The sequence below is a fragment of the Phyllosticta capitalensis genome (assembly GCF_038381095.1).
Source record: "Phyllosticta capitalensis strain CBS 128856 chromosome Unknown BKA78scaffold_12, whole genome shotgun sequence".
Classification (NCBI taxonomy): domain Eukaryota; kingdom Fungi; phylum Ascomycota; class Dothideomycetes; order Botryosphaeriales; family Phyllostictaceae; genus Phyllosticta; species Phyllosticta capitalensis.
The window spans coordinates 514218-535282 of record NW_027117450.1 but is presented as its reverse complement, the minus strand read 5'-3'; the positions used below and the strand labels follow the sequence as shown (position 1 = coordinate 535282).

General features: G+C 53.0%; 10 protein-coding genes and 1 non-coding gene across 11 annotated transcripts; 9 read left to right on the top strand and 2 right to left on the bottom strand.

The window, feature by feature from the left end:
• Positions 1-70: 70 nt before the first annotated feature.
• BKA78DRAFT_357059 (uncharacterized protein) lies at positions 71-803 on the bottom strand (the record flags this gene model as incomplete). Its single annotated transcript, XM_066892162.1, has 3 exons — positions 71-118; positions 171-576; positions 631-803. The coding sequence occupies 3 exons, from the start codon at positions 801-803 to the stop codon at positions 71-73; spliced, it is 627 nt and encodes a 208-aa protein (XP_066739108.1).
• Positions 804-3867: 3064 nt separating this feature from the next.
• Positions 3868-4644, bottom strand: BKA78DRAFT_50548 (uncharacterized protein). Its single transcript, XM_066893289.1, has 2 exons — positions 4399-4644; positions 3868-4324 (listed from the first exon to the last, which is right to left on the bottom strand). Exons 1-2 carry the CDS (start codon positions 4424-4426, stop codon positions 3981-3983), a joined length of 372 nt encoding a protein of 123 aa, XP_066739107.1. The 5' UTR covers positions 4427-4644; the 3' UTR covers positions 3868-3980.
• On the top strand, positions 3938-4041 carry BKA78DRAFT_t178. The gene has a single exon. It is a non-coding gene; the product is annotated as a tRNA-Arg (tRNA).
• A 219-nt stretch (positions 4645-4863) lies between the features above and the next one.
• Positions 4864-6203, top strand: BKA78DRAFT_259013 (cystathionine gamma-lyase; the record flags this gene model as incomplete). Its single annotated transcript, XM_066885332.1, has 3 exons — positions 4864-4989; positions 5036-5121; positions 5171-6203. The coding sequence occupies 3 exons, from the start codon at positions 4864-4866 to the stop codon at positions 6201-6203; spliced, it is 1245 nt and encodes a 414-aa protein (XP_066739106.1).
• Positions 6204-7578: 1375 nt separating this feature from the next.
• On the top strand, positions 7579-8248 carry BKA78DRAFT_357057 (uncharacterized protein; the record flags this gene model as incomplete). The annotated part of the gene is made up of 2 exons (XM_066892161.1): positions 7579-7676; positions 7735-8248. The coding sequence occupies 2 exons, from the start codon at positions 7579-7581 to the stop codon at positions 8246-8248; spliced, it is 612 nt and encodes a 203-aa protein (XP_066739105.1).
• Positions 8249-10912: 2664 nt separating this feature from the next.
• On the top strand, positions 10913-12215 carry BKA78DRAFT_383500 (uncharacterized protein). The gene is made up of 2 exons (XM_066893066.1): positions 10913-11094; positions 11148-12215. The coding sequence occupies exons 1-2, from the start codon at positions 10943-10945 to the stop codon at positions 11752-11754; spliced, it is 759 nt and encodes a 252-aa protein (XP_066739104.1). The 5' UTR covers positions 10913-10942; the 3' UTR covers positions 11755-12215.
• BKA78DRAFT_299908 (uncharacterized protein) lies at positions 12194-12646 on the top strand (the record flags this gene model as incomplete). Its single annotated transcript, XM_066887127.1, has 1 exon — positions 12194-12646. One exon carries the CDS (start codon positions 12194-12196, stop codon positions 12644-12646), a length of 453 nt encoding a protein of 150 aa, XP_066739103.1.
• A 1760-nt stretch (positions 12647-14406) lies between these two features.
• BKA78DRAFT_357055 (uncharacterized protein) lies at positions 14407-15174 on the top strand (the record flags this gene model as incomplete). The annotated part of the gene is made up of 3 exons (XM_066892160.1): positions 14407-14549; positions 14609-14747; positions 14800-15174. 3 exons carry the CDS (start codon positions 14407-14409, stop codon positions 15172-15174), a joined length of 657 nt encoding a protein of 218 aa, XP_066739102.1.
• A 706-nt stretch (positions 15175-15880) lies between these two features.
• BKA78DRAFT_357054 (uncharacterized protein) lies at positions 15881-16557 on the top strand (the record flags this gene model as incomplete). The annotated part of the gene is made up of 3 exons (XM_066892159.1): positions 15881-16026; positions 16082-16193; positions 16243-16557. The coding sequence occupies 3 exons, from the start codon at positions 15881-15883 to the stop codon at positions 16555-16557; spliced, it is 573 nt and encodes a 190-aa protein (XP_066739101.1).
• Positions 16558-17095: 538 nt separating this feature from the next.
• BKA78DRAFT_357053 (uncharacterized protein) lies at positions 17096-17812 on the top strand (the record flags this gene model as incomplete). Its single annotated transcript, XM_066892158.1, has 3 exons — positions 17096-17145; positions 17194-17284; positions 17357-17812. 3 exons carry the CDS (start codon positions 17096-17098, stop codon positions 17810-17812), a joined length of 597 nt encoding a protein of 198 aa, XP_066739100.1.
• Positions 17813-18412: 600 nt separating this feature from the next.
• Positions 18413-19361, top strand: BKA78DRAFT_299904 (uncharacterized protein; the record flags this gene model as incomplete). Its single annotated transcript, XM_066887126.1, has 2 exons — positions 18413-18433; positions 18480-19361. The coding sequence occupies 2 exons, from the start codon at positions 18413-18415 to the stop codon at positions 19359-19361; spliced, it is 903 nt and encodes a 300-aa protein (XP_066739099.1).
• Positions 19362-21065: the final 1704 nt, after the last annotated feature.

Sequence of the window (21065 nt, the reverse complement as noted above, 5' to 3'; positions counted from 1 at the left end):
GCGGACACAAACAACATCAACGACCTTCCTACTTCCCACCCGCAACGTCCAGCCTTCCTAAACCCTTCGCTCACTGACCGCCGTTGGCCTTCGCCCCACCGCGTGAGGGAGGAGAGCACTGTAGCTGTCAGCACACGTGTTGTGATAGAGGGGGCAGAAGCAAATCGTACCTGAAGACGCGTGACAACAAGAGCAGGGCCGCACTGGAACGTCTCGCGAAGGTCGCCGCAAAGGACATCGGGGTACTTGGAGTCCTCGCCGCCGTTGGCATCGAGAAGCTTGAGGTAGACACCCTGGATCTTGTCTCCACCCTTCTGCCTCATGCACTTGTCGCTCTCGCCGTTCGTCGGGTCTGAGTCTTGCTCCTTCTTCGGGCACGTTTTCTCCTCATCCGAAACTTGCGAATGCGGGTTGAGCGCCTCGCAGTTGTAGAAGCGGACCTTGATGTACTGGCCCTGGTACTGGATGAGAGTGTCACGAGTGCACCATGCGGTGTCACCCTTGCCAATGGTGGTTTTTGCGTTGCAGACAGGCTGGCCGCCGACCCAGGCAACGTAGCGAGTCTCGCCATTGAGACTGTTGAAGGTGTCAGCCACCATGTAGAGACCTGGACAAAAGGAGGAAACTCACGTCTCAAGACCGACACGGTAGTCAAAGTCCTTGACCTTTTCGGCTGGGATGATATTCGTCTCGCCTCCTCCACTGCTTCCACCGCCCTTTTCCTTCTTCTTTGAATCCTCTTGCGCACTGGGGAGCGCAGCGGCAAGGCCGAGGAGAGCAACCGATGGGAGGATCCACTTCATTATGACTGATGTTGGAACTTGGTGTTGATGTCGTAAATGCTGATCTGATGCTGGTGTCTGCTGAGCAGGTACGAGAAGGACACGAATGTATATATACTCCAACTACACATCCCCTCCTCCACGGCCACGCCCACGGAGCTCGTTAAGCAGACAAGCCCGGCAAAGAGACTCTCAATCGAAAGTCAATCTCGGAGGCTTCGCATGGTAGCCAAACCTCGGGAACGGCGGAGGTCAGGCCACGGCCACAGCCAACGGACGAGCGCGTCAAGCCTCACTCTCCTGGCTCCTGCCTCGCTTGCGCGCCAATGAGCTCAGGTCGAATCCAAAAATTAGACAGACAAGACTTATAGCAAAACATGGTTAAAGCATACAACACATATACGGTGGCCAGTGCGGGGCGGCCAGTGCTGGGTTTGGGACTGAATGTAGAGTTCGTCTTCTGTAACTGGCGACACCCTGGCTCTGGACTGTCCGCATTGGCAGACGATGGCTGGCAGGAGAGCTAAAAATGGCCGGATTTTGCTTGTGTGCTCCGCTGGTGGACAGGTGGTCCCATGGAGCGCGCGGCTTCTGGTTGCTCTGACTGGTCGGCAAGAGGAAAGCAACCCCGCGCCAGGGGAGCAGAGCCCATGGTCAAGGCATCAGGGGAACCTGCGCGAGGAAAGCTAGGTTAAAGGGATTCACCCTTTTCCGAGTACATGAAGAAGCGTCGTCGAAGGTCGCGCCAAGTCTCGCTCTGGCGCACGGCTGGGGCTGGCTGTTGGCCAGGTGCTTGTTCACCTAATGTCCGATTAGATTAAGGCTGTCACCTTAGCGGCGTGATGTCAGTTCTTCCCAGCCGGGGAGGGTTCTCTGGGGTAAACAGGCTCGGAAGATGCCTATTGTTTCGCAATTGGGCCAATTAGCTTTGCGCGGCCTCGAGACTCATCTGCAAGTGTTAGCAGAGCCTCCCTAGGCCGCCAAGGAGGTGCCCGCTCCGCCAACACGCTACCCCAGCTCCTGTGCCAGTTGTCACCCGTCTTCCAGAAATTCGATGGGCTCATGGACAAACAATTTCGACATGTGGTGGCTCATGGACTTTTGATAATCTCGCCGCCAGCGTTGTCCAAGTCCTGTACATCATCTGGTCTGAGCGCGCCATCGTCCGCCGTTCTAGAGTCCTTCTACGCTGCTTCTGCCGCCGACGTGCCCAATTTACCTGATGCGACTCATGCCAATCGCCGAAATGAACGTCCAGTAGCCACCCTGCGCAAACAGAGTTGCGCCCTGAGGCCATGGTGCAAGGTTCCAGGCGCAAGGAGGTGGCTGGGCATTTGACTGATCCCCATCCACACCATGACACTCGATGCCAGCTCCGATTGACAGAGTCGCTGCCGCGGCATTCCGACTGCCGCTGTCTTCCGGGAGTTGGGGACGCGCTAACTGCGGTCGTGGGCGATTATCCGACGGCCAACTGCGAAGGCAGGTGCGGTTGCGGGACGAGCCTCAACGGTGACTTGAGAGCACTGCGTTAGTTGCCGGTCGCAACCGTAGTTGATAGAGAATGCAAGAATTGGAAAATATCTTTTGGATAGAGAACTCCAAACACGCTCCCCTCGAGGCAATATTCTTTACTAGCCCACGACGGTCCGGATTAGTAGGCACCAGCAAGAAAGTGGAAGAGACGTCCGTCGCTTCACCCGCAGCGCCTCGGCTCCTGTGTCCCTCCTCACAAGGAAACAGGAGCAAGGATTTCTCAACATCTTGCTTCGTGATTCCTGCACATGTTGTTTTCTTTTTCTCAGGGAGGGTGGTGATGTGATCACCGCGAAATCTTGGTCGAGCAGGATGCTTAAAGCGAAGAGCAATGATCCGGCAACCTTAAGTCTATCAAGTCGAACGCTCCGCGTCATCGATAAACCAAGTTGAAGCAGTGAAAAGCCAAATGGCTATAAGCACAGCTCGAGCGCTTGGTGGAGAACCTGCAGCTGTCGCAAGAGACTCCCAGAGAAGAAGTGGAAGTGCACCCGGGCTGAGCATTGTTTGTTACACCTGTTCTCCCAACTGACCATGAGTGGGTTGGAAACACTTGCAGTCAGAGTGCTGCTTTGCACAGTGTCTCTGATTTTCCAAGATGCCTGGCAAAGACGGCTGCAGAGCTTCGGGGCAGTACAAACTCTCAGCTCCGGGTGAGATGCAGGCCGAGCGTAAGTTGCGGTAGAGGAAGCCCGAGACATCAGCAGCGGGCTCGCATTTCCTGTGGCTTCCTTGTGTCCTCATGAGAGACTGCGTCGCCAATCCACCTGCAGTGTTGTGTGGCTGGGGTTTTTTGTCTTTGCTGCGACGGGCCCGAGTTTTCGGCAATAAAGGCGCGATGCGTTGGGCACGTAAACTTTGCGAGTCGGATTGCTGATTGAGGACATTTTCTGCTCATTATCCTGGAATTTTTGAACATGTCTTCTTCTTCTTCTGGTATCTCTTATCTGATATCGACGTCAGCACATTTGGTCTCTTGACGTAGATTTCGGAAATTCCGATCAATCAAGACACCACACTCAGCTTCATCCCCATCCGCAAAATATCCTCTTTAGGGCAAGCACGGCAACATGTTCCGCAGCCTGTGAGCATTTGACATTGTAGCACGGCTGATGAATAGGTCAATGGCCTAAATCTGCAAACGTCGTATTTAAGCTCGCCTAATCGAGAGCCAAGTTCGCCATGGATACTTGGCGCGCCAAACGTTGTTAAGGTTGTTTTTGATGCTTGACGCACTCAAGCTGCCCGAACCTCGTGGGAAGGAGCGGGAAGACATGCTGTCCGTTGCCGGCGGCCGAATGCGAGGGTACGATGTCGCCTGCCAAAATACGAAGTGTTGGCATATTGATGCCTTACAGTGTTGTTGGCACAAGCAGTCGTCATATTTCTTCTTCTCTAGGCCTGACAAGGGTGCGAGCGGGCGTTTCATGCAGGTAGAATAATAGGATGGCGAGAAAACGGGTCAGTGAGTTGTGAGTGAGGTTGCGGGAACAGTGAGAAGCCGAGCGCTCCTTCATTCCCGCCTGTCATTCTCGCTTAGCCAGTGGTGCCTCGGCAGTGCTCCACTTAACTTTTGTTAATTTATATCTGCAAAAAGTTGATTGCCTTTCATCAAAATAGCCCCGCTGGCGCAATGGTAGCGCGCGAGACTTCTAAAGTAAATTACCCCAACAGGGACTGCTTAGTAATCTCGAGGCTGCGGGTTCGAGTCCCGCGCGGGGTATTCCGCTTTTTTGGCTCTTTAAAAGGTGAATAAATCTTTTTGTGGTGTTGTGGTATCGTTTTGGGAGGCCGGGGGCTATTCTGCGTGGCCAGGGGTCGATTTTTCGATTTGCGGCGGAACCACGGTGGAATTTCGGCAAGAGCGACGCGAAAACCGTTCGAGGAAGGTACCAGGAGACTAGGAGAGGCACAGGCAGAAGCAGGGACTTCTTTATTGGTTTCCAAAGCCGAAGTGTTGGTGGTGAAGGGTGAGAGTTCCGGTCGGGTCGAAGACACGATTGAGACTGCGCGCAGGTGAGTATAGGCTGATTGCTGAGCGTCGAAGGATTGCAATTGTGGTAAGTGACAGAGAACATACTGGCAATATTGGTAATTGACCAAGACATCAGCGTGCAGTGGTCTTGGGGATGACGGCGACGCGTCTAACAATGCGGGGCAAAGCGCGACGCCACCAGGGCCCGAGGCGCGCAGTCGGGCTTACACATTGCTCTCCGTCGCTTCGCATTACTAAGCAGTCTCTGGTTCTAACTAGGTGCTCGCAGAATTACTGCCTGCTGCTATAGCCCTTGCTTGTTAGTCGCGATTGCGCCATAGTTGGCAGAGTTGTATGTGCACTCTTTATAGTCATTCCATTGTCTTTTAAAGGGAAGCGAGCCCCAGCGCCCTTTTGCCCGACCACACGGACGGCCTCGTACGACGTCGACTGCCATTCCATTACCATTCTATTACCCAAGACTTTGAAAACTTCGTCGCCTTAAGAACCTCTGCCTCCTCACCTGGCCTACACCAGAAACCTCTAGTCGTCCTGTACATAGCCGCCGCCATGACGCATACCGAGCACCCTATCGATACCCCGCCGCGAGCCCCATCGCCAGACCACAGGTTTGGCACTTTGGCAGTACACGCCGGATCGCCTCACGATCCCGTTACTGGCGCCGTTATTGAGCCTGTATGTATGCGACTGCGCAAACCAAGGAAAGGCGCTGACTTGGCAGATTTCCCTCTCCACCACCTTTGCGCAATCAGCTGTCGGCAAGCCCATCGGCCAGTACGAGTATACTCGAAGCTCAAATCCCAACCGGTGGGTAGAATTGCCTGAATATCCCGAGCATTTCTGACGAAGTATGCAGAGACAACTTTGAAAAGGCAGTAGCTGCCCTCGAGCACGCCCGCTACGCCCTCGCCTTCTCCTCCGGCTCCGCAACCACCGCCATCATCCTCCAGTCTCTCGCCTCGGGCTCGCACGTCGTCTCCGTATCAGACGTATACGGAGGAACCCACCGCTACTTCACCAAGGTCGCTGCCGCGCACGGCGTACACGTCACCTTTTCGCCCTCCATCGAGCTTGACATTGAGAACCTGATTCGCCCCAACGAGACCAAGCTGATATGGATCGAGACGCCCAGCAACCCCACGCTGAGCTTGGTGGATATTCGCGCCGTAGCGACTGTTGCACACAGACATGGAATTCTGGTGGTTGTGGACAACACGTTCCTGTCGCCATACGTGCAGAACCCGCTCGACCACGGCGCCGACATTGTGGTGCACAGCGTGACCAAGTACATCAACGGACACTCGGACGTCTTGATGGGCGTCGCCGCGTTCAACTCGGATTCGCTGTATGAGCGCCTCTCGTTTCTGCAAAATGCGATTGGAGCCGTTCCCGGCGCATTCGACTGCTGGCTGGCGCACCGCGGTCTCAAGACGCTGCACCTGCGCGCGAGGGAGGCGACCGCCAACGCCACGGCCGTCGCAAACGCGCTCGAGGCATCGCCCGACGTCATCGCCGTCAACTACCCCGGCCTGGCCTCGCATCCTCAGCACTCCATCACGCTCAAGCAACACCGCAACGGCATGGGTGGTGGTATGCTCTCCTTCCGCATCAAGGGCGGCAAGGAGGCCGCCGAGCGCTTCTGCACGCACACCAAAATCTTCACCCTGGCCGAGTCTCTTGGCGGCGTCGAGAGTCTGATCGAGGTGCCGGCGAGCATGACCCACATGGGTATTCCCAAGGAGCAGAGGGAGGCCGCCGGCGTCTTTGACGACCTGGTCCGCGTCAGCTGCGGCATTGAAGATGGCGCAGACTTGACGAGCGACATTCTGCAGGCGCTCAAGAAGACGGTCGGTGGTGTCGCCAGCAACGGCGTCGCCAATGGTGCTTGAGCTCCACCCAAATTCAAAAAAGACGGACATGAATTTCCTTCTCTTCTCCCTTTGAAACCGGCAAAATACCATTGCTAGATACAGGCATAGACGTGGGATGACGGCGTTTTTCTTGCACATTAGATTCAGTAGGTCGGTTGGCGACATCCCAACTCCTCTTTCGGAAATGCATTTTCTCTTTTCAGTCTATCTGATTTTCATTCGGATGATGATTCGTCTTCAGTCAATGCGTGCTTTTAACAACTTTCCTATCACAAGTCAAATCTTTCCCCCTAATATCGCCGAAGACATGTTCCTCTATTGATATAATCCTGCATATATTCTCTAAGGCTGCTGCAGTAGCGGCAGAGGTTCGTATATATGTGCCTAGTCAACTCCTGGCCATCTCGAGTCGTTTCGAGCTCGCAGAGGAGTCATAGCGAGCAGGCCCAAGGGGCTCAGGCGTTTGAGCGCGTCAAAGCAATTGGCATCGGATTCTTTTTGAAAGCATCTTGCCTCGTCAGCACCCCCGATCCCACCCGCCGGAGCAGAAACGCCCGTCGTAGCGATGAAGCTACGCCCGCGATGCCCATCGAGGAGTACGATCCCAAATTGATCGCCAATCTGGACATCTCGTCCAGGTTGATCACGGACGTGTATTGTTCATTGTACATCGCCAATCTCTCCGCGGGCACTGTCTGGAGTTGCGCGCACTCCTATTGATGTTATGATCCGGAAAGGTTGTACGTCAACCTGTGGTACACAGAGTGATGCTCTCGGTCGACGTCATCATAACCCAGTACGGCAATGCCGAGTAGGTAGTCAGTAGTGGGGTACTACGCCTGCTGCTTTGCGATAAGTGTACCTCTATCGCCTCTGTCCAGGTCCCCCCCTAAAACGCCCAAGTTGTCTTTCCGTTTTATGTTGTTCTGTTGGAGACCTACTGGGGGAGCAAGAGCTTGGGAAGACGGCACCGGAAAGCAGCAGGCCAGCGCTGGCTCCGTGTGGCCCTGCCTGTCCTGCCGTTGTTGGTGGCAAGATCCTGTCTTTTCGCGATGCGCCAAAACGGCGAAGACTTTCGGTATGACAACGGTCTGTTTCTACGAGCACAGGTCAATGTCTTTCAAGTTGACCTTCCGCAAGCTTGCAGCAGCCCGTCACGATGGATACCGGGCTCGGTTTTCCGAGTGACGAGCTGCCAACGCGTCGACGCGTTTTGACAATGGTATTGTCTGGTTTGTCCGGTCACCTGCCCCATCTGTTCGGCAGGCCTTGGCGTTTACGCTCTATGAGAGGGCTGCGTCAAGTCATCTTCTCTACTTACCATCAACACCATCCACTGCTTCGCAGTGTTCCATCCAATTTCGAAGCACTCATCTCCATCCACCCGGAACCTATGGCGACTTTCAAGTCGCTGGCCACCAAGGCCCGCAAAAAGTTCAAAAGGTTCTCCCGTCACACCGACTCGGACAGCCGTCAGGAATCCCCGAAGACGTAGGTTCTCTCATTGTCTCTTGGATGGGCTCGTTTTCTCACCATCTCGTCTGATAAGGCTGCGCTCGCACGCGATCCGCATGCTTGTGGACCATGAGCTTCAGCAAATTCAAGAGACCAATGTCGCTGGCGAAATCCACACATTTACCTCACGCGGAGATCCTCAGCACGCTGAATCGAAGATGTCCCCAGAGCTCACTACTTCTGGTTTCCCCAAGCCCGACCTCACCAATCATGGACCTCACCCAGCGGACGTAGCCAGCCCACGGGAATCCCGCGAATGGTCATGGTACCCGTTGCCCAAATCGAGTCAAAACCTCATGTCGGACGACCGGGAGTCCCTAAACCCGTATCTGGAGACCGCCTCTTTCGTCGATGTCGGCACCACCATTGACCCGCAGCGTCCCTCTCGCGAGTACGGACGCGCCCGTTTCGGCTACGATTTTCTGTTCTCAGACTCTACAGGAGAGGGTGACTTGTTCACCGAGGACAACTACATCCAAGCCTTTTTCGAAGAAGCTGCAACGGCCAGAATGTCGATTTTGCAGACGACTCCCAAGTACGAAAAGTGAGAGATGATGACTTATACGTACCATTACGACCAACAACACCCAACGACTCCAAATTACGATCGAAAGCTTATGTGATGATTCACGACAACCTGCGAGGCGGAAGCCATTTGCTTCGGCCGAAGATGGGCTAGAAAGACTTGAATGGAGATTGCTTCTGTTCTTTTTCGATTGCTTCCATCAGAAATTCGTCGCAGCCAGGGGGAAAGGGCGAATCGGGATGGGAGGGTCCATGTACCTAGACCTCGCGTATTGGCTTGCGGATCGATCCAACACTGAAAACTTTTCTTTGTGCCCAGGTTTCCTCAACGGTGGTTGATCCGGTTCTTTTGCTCATATTTTTGGGTGCAAAGTGTGCACGAGGCATTCGTGTGTGGTTCTCTTTATCATGTCTCTTGTTTTATTGCTCGCGGCGCTTCACTTTGCGCTGGAAGAGTACTAACCGGTTGACGTATCCCATCTCCCGGGAGTGGCCCTGGTCGCCATCCCTCGGTGTACTTCAAGTATATCTTCATTCTCAGACGGCCCGGAATCGATGAATACCTACCTCAACAAGACGAATTCACTAAGCTCGGACACGATCAAAGACCCCCACCGCCTTTCACGTCGTTATAGCCCCGTTCGATTTGGTTAATACTCCGGCAGTACGACCAGTGAGGACCTGCTGTTTCTAAGCGTCAATGTATCGACCAATTCTTCGACGAGGCTACGGTCTCCAGGCTGGCGAACGGACAATAAAGGACTATGACCTGCGCCACATGAAAAGCCTTTAAGAAGGGCAAACGGCGAGCCAGCACAGCAGACACCCAACCGCATGTCTCTACCACCAAAATTCCCGATTACTGATGATGCAGCACTACTGCGTCGGCAGGAACAGATCCTAAGCCCGCGTCCTCGCCCTACTCCCCTTCGAGCGTATCCTGGAACATTTGGTCCTCACCGCGACCCACAAAAAACCTACCCTGGACGAATCCTTCGAAGGAAAATTCCTGGAGAAGCCAGATCAAGATTGTGGTGGATACTTCCTCACACAGCTGAGCTGGTTCACCCAACTGTACTGCGGCGATCACCGCCAGCGAGGTCTCGACCTCGTTAGCCCAGGCTCTGAGCCTCATTTCGAGGACGATGGGAACAGTGAAGATGACGACGACGACGACGATGACAACGACGTCTACTGGTCTTCCTCTCCAACAAACAAATCTGACTCTGCTCCGATCTGGCGTTGCCCAAGGGCTATATGTGTGCTTTGGAAGAGCGAGGTTCAACAAGCTCAAGAGGATACCGCCCGGCATTCGCATTTGAACTTCCACCGGAAGCACGAAGCCTGCAGAGATGATGAATACATTGATGGCTAGCTCTATAGAATGCCCTCAACAGTCTAGAACGTTTGTATTCAGCAGGTATTAGGCGAGACAATGACGACCAGGCTATCGAGCCAGAGCATGACCGGCCGTCTTTAAGACAAGAGTCGAAGGACCACACGACCCATGATTTTGGGAAAGGAGGCACCCGGATGACAGACATGTTGACCTCCTTTCGTGCTGACTTCAGTACAGGTGGAAAGGTTTCAAGGGGACACTTGTTTCTCGTTCTCGTGGTTGGGCTGTTTCTCGTGCTGGCCTTGCAACATAACTGCAGCCTCCCTGATCACTTCACGGAGTCAGTACATCAATTTTCTTGTAAAGGTAGCGAGTTTGGCCATCGGAGTTGAGTTTGTCTGCTTTGAGTCTTTCTTTGGCCGCATGACTGGCATCAACCCTGCGTGAACGGTTGTGGTCATCTTGATCGGACTCCGAAGAAAATCAACAGGCAAAGACGCCTGACCTAAACCCAAAGAACGAAGCGACACTACACACAGATCAAAGCGTCAACACCATCATCTCTTTCGAGCTTATGATCCAACAGCTTTCTTTGCAACTTCAGTCTCCCGAAATAGAGTTGCGGCCTCGCGTGCGGCTCGGGAAAGGACCACGAAGAAGACCCTTTCGACGAGGCCACGGTCGCGCACACAAGCCTAGACGAGGGCAGCACAGCACGTTGGATATTTGCTATTGGCTTGGTTTCGCCGGAGCGAAGGGTAGGGATTGGTGAGTCGACTTTCCCAATTTGCTTGTCTCTTTGCGTTCAGGGTCCAAGCACAGCGCTCGCTCGTACCCCAACAACACCGATGAGTCGCTGTGGGCGCAACCACCGTTGCATACCACTCTTGCTCCCATCGGATAACTTTCATCTCAGCATCTGGCGTACTCGAGTTGCTTTGTCCACACACTTCTTTCCGTCACCACCATATCGGCGGTTCCACACCACTGCTCTCCAAACTCCGTCAAACATCTATCCTACCTACACCCATCGGTCATGGTACCTCTGCGATTAACCGGAAAGGCTACCGAGAATCACTCCAAGCTCCCACCGAATCCATGGTTCGATACGAAGATCTCGACCTGAACCAAGATTCCAGTTTGAGGCGAAAATGGATTGTTGGGGACCCCCAACAGAAGCTTGGTTCTGGTGTGTCGCCGCAACGATATAAAAGTCGCCTTCCCGTGCACTGATGTCTGCATTTTGGCAGAGACCTCTGAGCCTTGCTTTCTACCTCCCACCCACGTTTGCACTTGGACCGTCGAAATTCGCGTACGGACAACTTAACCTCCCTTCTTTTGAGTTCTTCTGAATCACATTCCAAATCTGATTCCTACCATGGCCCGCACTCGACGTGCCTTGATCAAGGCTGGAAAGCTCATCACGGGCCTTTACTGTGCTGGCTTGGGCGGAGACGAGCCAGAGCCGGTCCCGCTCTCCTCCCGCACGCCTACGCCTCGGTTCTCGCCTGTCATGGAGAATCGTGACGTGTGAGTGCCTACCAGACTGTTGCGAGAGCTTTTGACTGACTGAGATCATTTAGGGATATCCGAAGCAGATCGCCGGCGAGCATCACGGCCTCGGAAACCTCTAACGACAGCTCAGAGGATCCCTTCAGCGTGGAGGAGAAATGCGCAAATCCCGAGACGCCCTACCGCCACCGCGAAACGACTGTGTGGACGTTCGGTCCGGATGGCTACGAGGCACTGCAAAACCAAGACCGGAATCAACGCTCCGGGCAGGAAGCCTCGCCCTCCACGTCTTGCGTTGAGATCCGGCCCAAGTTCGAGCTCTCGACGATCTTCGAAGAGGATGAGACGGAATCATCACCCGTCACCTTCATCCTGCCTTCGAAGAGCGACATTTCAGAAGAGCAGGAGCCGGCAGATTCCGAGAGTGGCTGGGAAACCCTCTCTGCGAGCAGCACACTCGTGGGCGACGAGAGTGACATCAGTGTTGTCCGGGAGTATGGTCCCAACCCCTACTCCTACGAGTACCCGTTCGCTGTGCATGCTGGCGGACCCTGTCGGTCCATCTCGCTCTGCCTCCCTGAAGGCATGAATGCTGGACTGGAGCTGTGCCTCACAGTGGGGTCTGAAAAGCATGGAAACAAGCGTCGAAGCCATGTCCCATTGCTGAGGCTCGAGTAGCGTCATCCTCGCCGTGTTTAAACTGCTTTTCCCACAGCTGCGGGGCACATTGGGGTTTCGTATGTCTTTTGTTATTCAAGCTTTTGTTTGCACAGATTGACAAGTTTTGCGTTGTGTATGACAAGTCGGAGAAAAAAGGGGTGGATTGCCTGCATCGTTCTTCAACATGGGCGCAAAATCAGGGCTTCATATCTCCATCATCATCGCCCTCGGTACATTGCTTCCCTTCGTTTCGCGCGGTTCGCATATCGTCAGAGTCTGCAGTGTTCGTGGCTGATGGTCTTTTGGGTTTTGGTTGCGAGGGAAAGCGCGACTACGGCCGCCTGCCTGCACCAATGCGCGTTGGGCACGCCGACAACACACTCGGGTTTCTTCGCATGGTGCGCTCACACTTCAACATGTATATCCAGGTCGAATTTGGCGTTTGATCACTCCCATCATGAAAATTCAAACCATTGCACCTCCGCCTCCAACTCATGTTTCCGCGTTCGACACGCTCTGTTGGGTCCCAGCAGATTTCTTAACACGTACGGATGCAGGAGCAAGCCCTTCAACCAGGAACGAGTCAGGTTGTAGGAAGAGATGGAAGCGGTTCAACTTCTACAGGACCTATCAAGTGTGCAGAGCTCTACAGCCTGCCATCGACAAATTCAAGCTCGCTGTCCGTAACGGAGTTCACCAGGAGAATGCCAACGAGGACGAAAAGATCAGGGACTTGCGCCCAGAGGAAGTGGGAACCAGACGGTTTCCCTACCGCCTCTCTTTCGCAATGCCGACCGACGTCTCCCAAAGCAAGTGCCATGACAGCAACGTTTTTGCTAGAGGTCCCGCAGAGAAGTGCCCCGCCTCGTTAAGGAGTACCTCCTCGCAGGAATCGATCTGGTCGGAATAACAAGGGTCATTTCTGCATCAGGAAGATCCTTTCTCGTTTCTTGACGCCACAAGACAGCTTGCCACAAGACAAGACTTTGAAAGATTGGGCTTGAGAAGAGGAGAAGCTGTCTTATAAATTACCAGCCAAGTCGAACACCACAAAAACAACGTCTCATTAGTATGGATGATAGATCGAAGTTGCAGGAAATTAAGCGGTTGGTGAGCTTCTCTTCTTGTGCCTTGTCCGTCATAGACTCATCGTTTTACTAGAGGTCATGGAATAAGCGGAAGCTAATATCAACAGCGGTATGCCTCTTCGAGAAACTTGTTTTCCATGTGAAAGATCAGAGCGGCGGGACTCCAGGGGTTGCACATCCGAGGTCGATCATTTTGTTTCTTCTTGTACGAGACGTGACTCGTCTTTCCAAGCGACGATCAAGTTCCAAGCTCAAAGATCGTCAATGGAAATTATCTGGAGAAACTCATGTTGCTGTTGCACTTCCAGTGAAACGCCCACAGCGTCCTGACGAAGTAGATGTTGAGCGTCTGAAAGCCCCCCGCACGGGTCTTCTCAACCATTCCCAAGTGGTCGACATGCTCAGTCATGTCTTCATCATCGCGCTTGATGGCTCCTTCGTAGACGAAGACGATCGAAGTGTCTTGCTGATTGCCAAACTTGAAATGACACTGCAGCTAACTGACCCCTGAAGCAAGACCGGCAAACGCATACAGAAGGACGGAAGATCGTGTCAGTTCTCCCAAGATGGTTTCCCGAGCCATTAGACACACTTGGAATCGAGTGATAAATTCGTCACACTGGTCTCCATGGAAATGACTGGTCGCAGGGAGATTTCATCTCCAGTCAGCCATCTTCCGCGATTCTATGAAGTCAAGTTTGCGCTCCGCCACCAAGGTCACGAGTCGGACACCGATGCCGACGCAATCAGGGAGTTCCACGCAGAGGAAACTGGCACCAAGCGAATTCCACATCGTCTCTCTTTTGCCAAATCAGGAGAAGAGACGCCAACTCACCGCGCCGACAGAGAAGTTTTTGGAAGGGGACCGACCGAGGTGTGCCGAGCCTCTTTAAGGAGTATGACTTCACTAGTGAAGGTACAGAGTTGTAGGTGCCAGATTCGTCTGTCATCGGTAATGAAGACCATGTTTCTTTCTTTGCAAGATGGAATTGATTGGCGACGAAGAGGCTGGGTGTTTCGGAGCAGTAGGTTTGAACAGAAGCAGTAAAGGAGGAATCAAGCCCAGAGACCATTGGATGTCGACAAAGTCAGCCTATAAGAGCTGCAGATTCGCTAATTGGCAGGTGTCGCAGCTACCCAAAGTCTACCAGAAGGGAGAAGAGACGACGGAGTCAATAGACAATGAGCATCATGGACCGGTGATTTCCCTCCTTGTCGATTTTATTTGCCCGGAGGATTTAGGAAGGTAACGGATAAGCATGTCAGCTTTCAAAGTATGGGAACTTTGTATGTATGAGATTCGTTTTACTCCACAATTCCACCACTTTTTGGCTTCAGGGAGGCCGGGAAGTGAAGTGAATGAGAGTATTAGCAATAGCAAGACTTTACATAATGCTGCAATATACTCACCTTGCGCTTATTCAGCCAAGCTATTTCAGTTGCTTCGACCTGGCAGCGCGCGTCATGTGCCATGTCTGTCTCGCACCCGGCAACCATCGCCGGCGGCCTTTGCTCCATCACCTACCACCTCGATTCCCATCATCGAACCCAACCCTGCACAAATCACTCGAGCAAATTCAACATGGCGTGTCTCAAATCTTGGTTTCCCAAGATTTGGGCCACAACCAAGGAGACGCTCTGCATTTGCTGCAACGATGACGACGAAGACACCCCATTGGAGCCTGCCTCTCAAGACGACGTTACCAATGCCAACCACCCCATGTCGTAGGTATCCCAGTAGTACCAAGTTACAAAAACCAAGCAGTAACCAAATCCTTCGTCAGCGTTCGCAAAGTCTACAGCAGCCATTCCATACCAACTGTGCCAACCAAGGACGGCCAGCGCAACCCATCTTCGACGAGCAAGACGGTCAACAGAGACCCAAGAGCACAAGTTCTGAGCACCGTCCCAGCAGGAGCTCAGGTGAGCGATTCGGGAGCTTGCTTTCTCTCCGCACGCTAACCTTGTGCTAAAGAAAGAGGCACTTCGACAATTCCTCGGAGCCCCAGCTTCTCCTCCCCGCCCATTGTTCCCTGCCACGCACTCTTCGCATGGAGGCGCAAAGATGCATCCTCATCAGAAGGAGAATACCGACGGTCCTCGACGTCTCCCGCCGCTGCCTGTATTCAAGCTTCTTCATGCACTCCGTGAGCGCAATGAGGCTTCCAACACGACCAGACACAACAACAAGGACTCCAGCTACGAACCCAGGGACCTGCAGCCACACGAGATTGGGCCAAAGCGCTTCACCTACCGCTTGTCGTTTGCCAACCCAGTGGCCAGCGACGACTCGGGCAACGGAGACCAGGAAGACGCAGTTACTCAGGGAAATCCAGCGCAAAAGTATTGAGTACTTGTGGACCGTCCTCACCACAACTTCAGCCAGACACGCGGACGAGAGCCAGGAGGAGGATTGCAGTCTGTTTTTTCCGGCTCAGAGCCACCATTTGCGCGACACGATGACTTTGCGGATGTCCCAGGAAGCAGTACCGACACAAAGGTGCGGGTCAAGCTGCACTTGATTGACTTCTGTCTCCACTGTTTTCCTAGAGCTGGGTAGACTACTTCGATTCAAATTGCGAAAAACAGGATATGTATGGTAGCAGGCTTAGAGAGCCGGAGAATACCAAAGGATTCATTCTCCTTTTGCCACTGTGAGGAAGATTTGGTGATGTATTTGATCAACTGTGGTTGTATTGGGAGCAGTCTTGCCCTAAGATTGTAAACGAGTCATTCGCTAGGTATTCTAAGGATATGGGGTGGTCTTTGCCGTTCGTCGCGTTCTGTTAATGTCATTGTCAACGACGTCCGTGGCAGATGAGCGTTGTGTCTTTGTCCTTCGATTCGTCTATGTCTGACCGCCTTGTATTGTGCTGCTTTTGGCTGCCCTGGCTGCCGGCTATCTGCCTCTCAATCCACCGACTCGCGAATCCAAAGTCAATCCACTAATCTCGCCAATCTTTCACTCGCAGCCGCTGCTTCATCCTCCTATCCGACCATTCTTCTCGACACCGAACATCAACAACAGCCTGAGATCTACTCTCAACGAAGCAGACATGTCGGGTCCTCGATCCTGGGGACGGAAAATTCGGACGAAGGCGAAGAAGGTGTTCCATAAGACTTCCGCCAAAAAGCCAGGCAAGACACAAGATGTCAACTACATGACAGAGGATGATCCTACCAGACCTACGGACCACAAGGCGTAAGCATGCTTCACATTCCAAGAGACAAGACCGTAGGAGTAACTAGTCTCGCAGCTGTGGAATCTCAAAGCAGAACGACCCCTCTGGCAACCCAACTTCAATCAGCGACACTGATCGTGAAGATCGCAAGTCCTCGCTCTTGAGCGCTGTCAAAGCAGGACCCCAGGTAAGGATCTCTGGCTTTTCTTGTTGCCAAAGTTGACCTTTTGCCAAAGAAGGACGCTTTGCGCCAGTTTCTAGGCGTTCCGGCCTCTCCCTGCAGATTGAAGTCCTCTGGCGCGCGCTCCACCAGAGACAACAGCACCGTTCCACGTCTTCTACCATCGCTTGCGGCCGCAAAGCTCATCCATCATGCGAAGCGCAATAAGGCGGTCAAGATGGGAGTTCATGGGAATGACGACTCCCAGCGCGACATTCCTGAATTGCAGCCTTCAGAAATCGGCCCAGCGCGCTTCACCTATCACTATCCATTCGCAGAGACATCTGTCAACAACCCGGCCGATTGTGGGGATAAAACAAAGAACACTTGAACAGCAATCACATCTCGATTGCTGCTGCTTGAAAAGCATCCTACCAAACGAAATGCTATTGACCGAAACGGATGGACCAGACCACGGACTAGCTCACCCGAGGGTCGCCGATTTGGGTTTTGGAGTTGGGTTTTGGAAAGCTATTGGTCTTTGGCAGCAAAAGAATACATGTACAGTAGCAGTACCAGATTCAAGACCGATTGCTCCCCGAAGTTTCAGTGCTGTTCCTTCCAGTCTCACCCATACGTATGCCAGAGCGTTGTGGAGCTGAGAGAGCGTCTTTGAATTTCTAGCCCAGTCTTCTAACCCACAGAAGTACGTGGTTCAACCAGCGAGGGTGAGTCTTGCCGCAATCTCTTGTTTGTTATTTTGACGCAGGATTGCACGTACCAAATCGTTGACTTATCTGATTGCTACAACGCTTTGCTTCTCGACTGCGAGGCAACCAATGCAGGCACTATTTGTGCGCGGCGCCCCGACCAGACTTCAAATACAGCACAATCTCCACGGAAGTGCAGCTCAAAAGCCTTCGTTCACGATGGCTCCAACCGATTCAGACAGGGCTGCAAACCTGAGCAAGGGCCGAGTGTACGTCAAAGACGATCAGAGCTAGACACATCTGCTCACATAATCTAGGATCGTACCCGCGATCCCCGACAAGAGTCTGGGCAGATCGCGCTCCAAGAGCGAAGCCGCAATTTTGGAGCTGGCTGCGACTCAGGACAAGGTACCTGCTTCTCACCTTACAGAGCTGTACGAATGTCTGCAGGCTAACTTCAACGACGTTACCCACTTGTAGGCCGAGGAGCTGCTTGAAACATTGCACAATGAGACTGAAAAAGTAGTCAACTTGCTCCGCCGCAACTCGGCATTCAACACTGACATGCGCAACTTCCTCATCGAAACTCAGAAGTCGCAACCCACGGAAGAGATGGCTGAGGGCTTAACTCTTTCCTCCGACGATCATCTGGATTGGGCTGCGAAGTTGCGCCGTTTCGATGCGGTTGGCTTGAAGTATGCGCCAGAGGACTCTGGCTTCTTTCGCTATCTTCCAGCCCGAGACGACGAGGAAGACGTCGAAGAGAAGGCCTACTACTTCAAGGAGGAGCGTCCATGTGGAAACGGCGACAAGGAGGTAGTCGTCAAAGGACCATGGACAAGAGCTGAATGTTTCAAACCGAACTTTGGTTGCTTCCTCCTTAATCGCTTCGACGCAGGCGAGTTGCAAGACGCGAGAGCGTACTCCGGTTTGTAATCCCAAGAAATTTGACGGACAAAGCGCGTGACGGCAAGCTTTCACTCGTCCAAATTTTTCTTCTTCATTGCCAACTGGGGATTTACATTTGCACGGGAGGCAAGGTATGCGCAAGTCTTGGAGACTAAGAGTCAGGGGTAAAATGCTCGGAACGAAATTTGTCGTCGGCGGAGCTTGAAGGGTGTCGAAGGGTCCTTGTGAAGATGTATGGAGGACTTGGTTACTTCCAAGCTTCAGGTGCTAAAGAGGCTTGAATGCTCCCTGTTTACGTCCTTTTATATTGCGAGTTTTCCCATACGGCCTTTGCCATCAAGCCACGACACTTGGGCGCTTTACAACAGACAATGTACGTCTCCCTTGCCTCGTCCTTCAGATATTCATCTCTTTCGGCGTGCTTCATCATAATCGGGGATTTTTGAATAGTATTTGCAACGCAGTATTTGCAACGCAGTATTTGCAACGTATATGTCGCGAGCTGTGAAGATCTTTGGAGTCGGGGTGTTTTGGCTTCAGAGCTGACAATGACTTGAGGCTTTTGAGAAGAGAAGAGAGTCAGAACGAGCCTTGAAGAGTTGTCCAAATCGCAAAAAATGGGGTCAAATGGATGCTACCTACAAGCAAGTCCATCCTCTTTCTGTTCTGCGTGTTTGACTTGTTTGCTCTGTAGTTGCTCCTTCCTGCTTTACAGAAGGTGCGCCACAGTTGCTACTTCCACAGGTCACCGATTTTGCTGCTGTTGCTCTTTGCTAAGGCACCAAATGATTGTACTCGCGCCTTCCTGCCAACTCGCGCCTTCCTCTCCAGGTGCCTATCCCAACGGCGCCATTTTTGCACCGCTTCAAAACTTTCTGCACCTCCAAGGTTCACCACCCTCGCAAAACTCAGCACCATCCACGATATTGAAGGTCCAATAACCGGCATCCAGGATGCCTACCACAGACATAGGCCAGGAAGAGAGCCAGCAGTAAGTTTTCATGCTCCCAGCTCAGAACACCCACTCACAGACATCCAAAGGACTCAGGAGAGCCCTCCAGTCGCCGATCGCAATATGCAAACTCCCGCAGCCCCTCACGAGTCCCTTCGGTCTACTCACTTCCGCATCGAAATTACCATCATTGCTCATGGTCACACGGACCACCACACGACATCTCAACCCCAAGACCAGGCGAATGGCTCTCTCGAGGGCTCTTCTCACACACTCCCGTTGGACGACGAAGAACAGATGAGAGAGGAGATCCGACTAGCGACTAGTCTCGACATGCATTGGGTCATTCGGAGGTCGAACGATTCAGCCACTGCCGGAGAGCCGCTACGCCTGCATTTCCGTTCCACGGCTCAGAACCATCGAATCCTCACATTCATCCCGGAGCCATTCGGCTTTACCCGCGTAGATCAGACAGCTGAAAACGAACTCGAGAACGAAGCGCTGTTTTTCAGGCAGCAGTACCACTCGAATTCAGGCTCAGCCGCCGATGGGTCCTTCTCTGGCCCGTTTACCAGGCTCGACGCCTTGGAGGATGTCCTTGCAGAGTTCTTTGGAGCACTTTGACGACGGTTTGTTGTGAGGATTGCTGGACATGGTTGGGGACAAAAAGGTTCTGGGGACAAGCGAACAAAAGGGGGAGTAGAAAGTACCTATCAAAGCCTTTCATGACCGCAATTGGCTCGCGGAAATGAACCCCTACTCTAAGCTTTTGAAAACTTTGAGCAATCTTGCGCCGAGCAAAAGTGATTGATTCTTTGATTGTTACATTGGACGAGACTCCTGGCCACGAGTTTGACGACGACGGGTTGTTCTTTAGAACGCAGTTCCACCCAGACTCGGGCTCGGCCGCTGAGGGCTCCTTTTCTGGCCCATATACTCGATTCGACGCTCTGGAGGATGTCTTGGCAGAGTACTTTGGAGCGGTGTGACCACGGTCCGCCGTGAAAGTGGCTGGACATGGTTGAAAACGAAAGGATTTTGCGGACAGGCCGCTCAAAGGAGAAGAAAAAAGTGCTCGCTAGAGCCTTTCATATCCACTATTAGCTCTGCGCGAGGAATAGACATTGGCGATTGTGTGGAACACTTTTTCAGCCACTGTTGTAAGGTGCTGCGCCCAGCGTGAGCAGCAGTAGCAAACTGGGCCCTGGAGGGAGGAGATACGGACAAAAATGTTGCGATTTGCAAAAAACGGAATTGGCACAAGACATGATTCTTGCGGCCCCAACCATCTCGACTGGTTCCTTTGTGATGTGTTGGTTTACAGCCTGTCTAAATCAGTAAAGTTGTCTTGCTACTAGAGGTCGCCGACTCAAGCAGAAGCACAGGATTTTGTGCAATCATGCTTGTTCTGAAAGACCTGGTAAATTGAGGAGGACATGGAAACGACATCAATATAGCCTATTCTTTTGACCAAATGTCTCGGGGCACTCTTTAGCTTCGACTGGACACCAGAGAGTATTGGGGAGAGGTTCAATAGTGACCCATTTATTTCTCATCTACTCGGCAAGAAATCCTCAGTATGCTGTTTGATTGGTTTGGTTGACTTTACCTTTCTGGTCTCGCGCCTTCCCTCTCGACCGTGTTGGAGCGGAAAGCGCGCGCGCAATGATCCGAGTGACTGATATTTTGCAGCCACCAGAACTCTACACAACACCTCAACGTCAACGTGGAGCAATGTCCTTCGAAAGCAGCGGCTAAGGTCATTAGTGAGTACCTCATTCCCTGAGTTTACGATAACACTCGCCGACGAAATCCGCAGAGGTCCAGCCCACGATGACACTTCTCGTCCGCGGTATCGCTGCAAGATCTTCGTCGATATCTTGGGTCGCCGATTAACCGCAGCAAACGTCTCCGCAACCAACACCACTCATACGCAGCCCACGACTCTCCTGCAGCAATTCCAGCAAGACATTCGAAGCGCTCGTGATCTTCAGATCACGCTGCTGGCCTTAGAGCGTTCCGGACTCGATGTGACTCGCCAATGAACCGCCAGGTCTACGCTCACAGCCGTGGCAATACCGCCTCACGCAGCAGCCCAGCCCCGGGACCTGGTGCCCCTCGAGCCGCATCTTCGCGCAACGCCTCAAGCGCATCGCCAGGTGTGCGGACCTTTTTTTCCATAAAATCTCGATAATTCTGACATCTTCCTGCACGGCGTGCAAATATCCCGTGGCTAGGACTCTTCCACAGACCCAACCGCCCACACTTCACCCACGAAACAGGGGCAGCAGTCGATGCAACCTAAGGGCCGATGTGTTTCGAATCATG

What these genes read in the sequence shown, in the direction of transcription:
- BKA78DRAFT_383500 (XM_066893066.1), top strand. Translation starts at nt 10,943, where the DNA reads ATGGCCCGCACTCGACGTGCCTTGATCAAGGCTGGAAAGCTCATCACG. An exon ending in GTCATGGAGAATCGTGACGT is followed by an intron (nt 11,095 to 11,147) that starts GTGAGTGCCTAC and finishes GAGATCATTTAG; the next exon opens with GGATATCCGAAGCAGATCGC.
- BKA78DRAFT_50548 (XM_066893289.1), bottom strand. Translation starts at nt 4,426, where the DNA reads ATGTCTTGGTCAATTACCAATATTGCCA. An exon ending in GTCAATTACCAATATTGCCA is followed by an intron (nt 4,325 to 4,398) that starts GTATGTTCTCTG and finishes ACCTGCGCGCAG; the next exon opens with TCTCAATCGTGTCTTCGACC.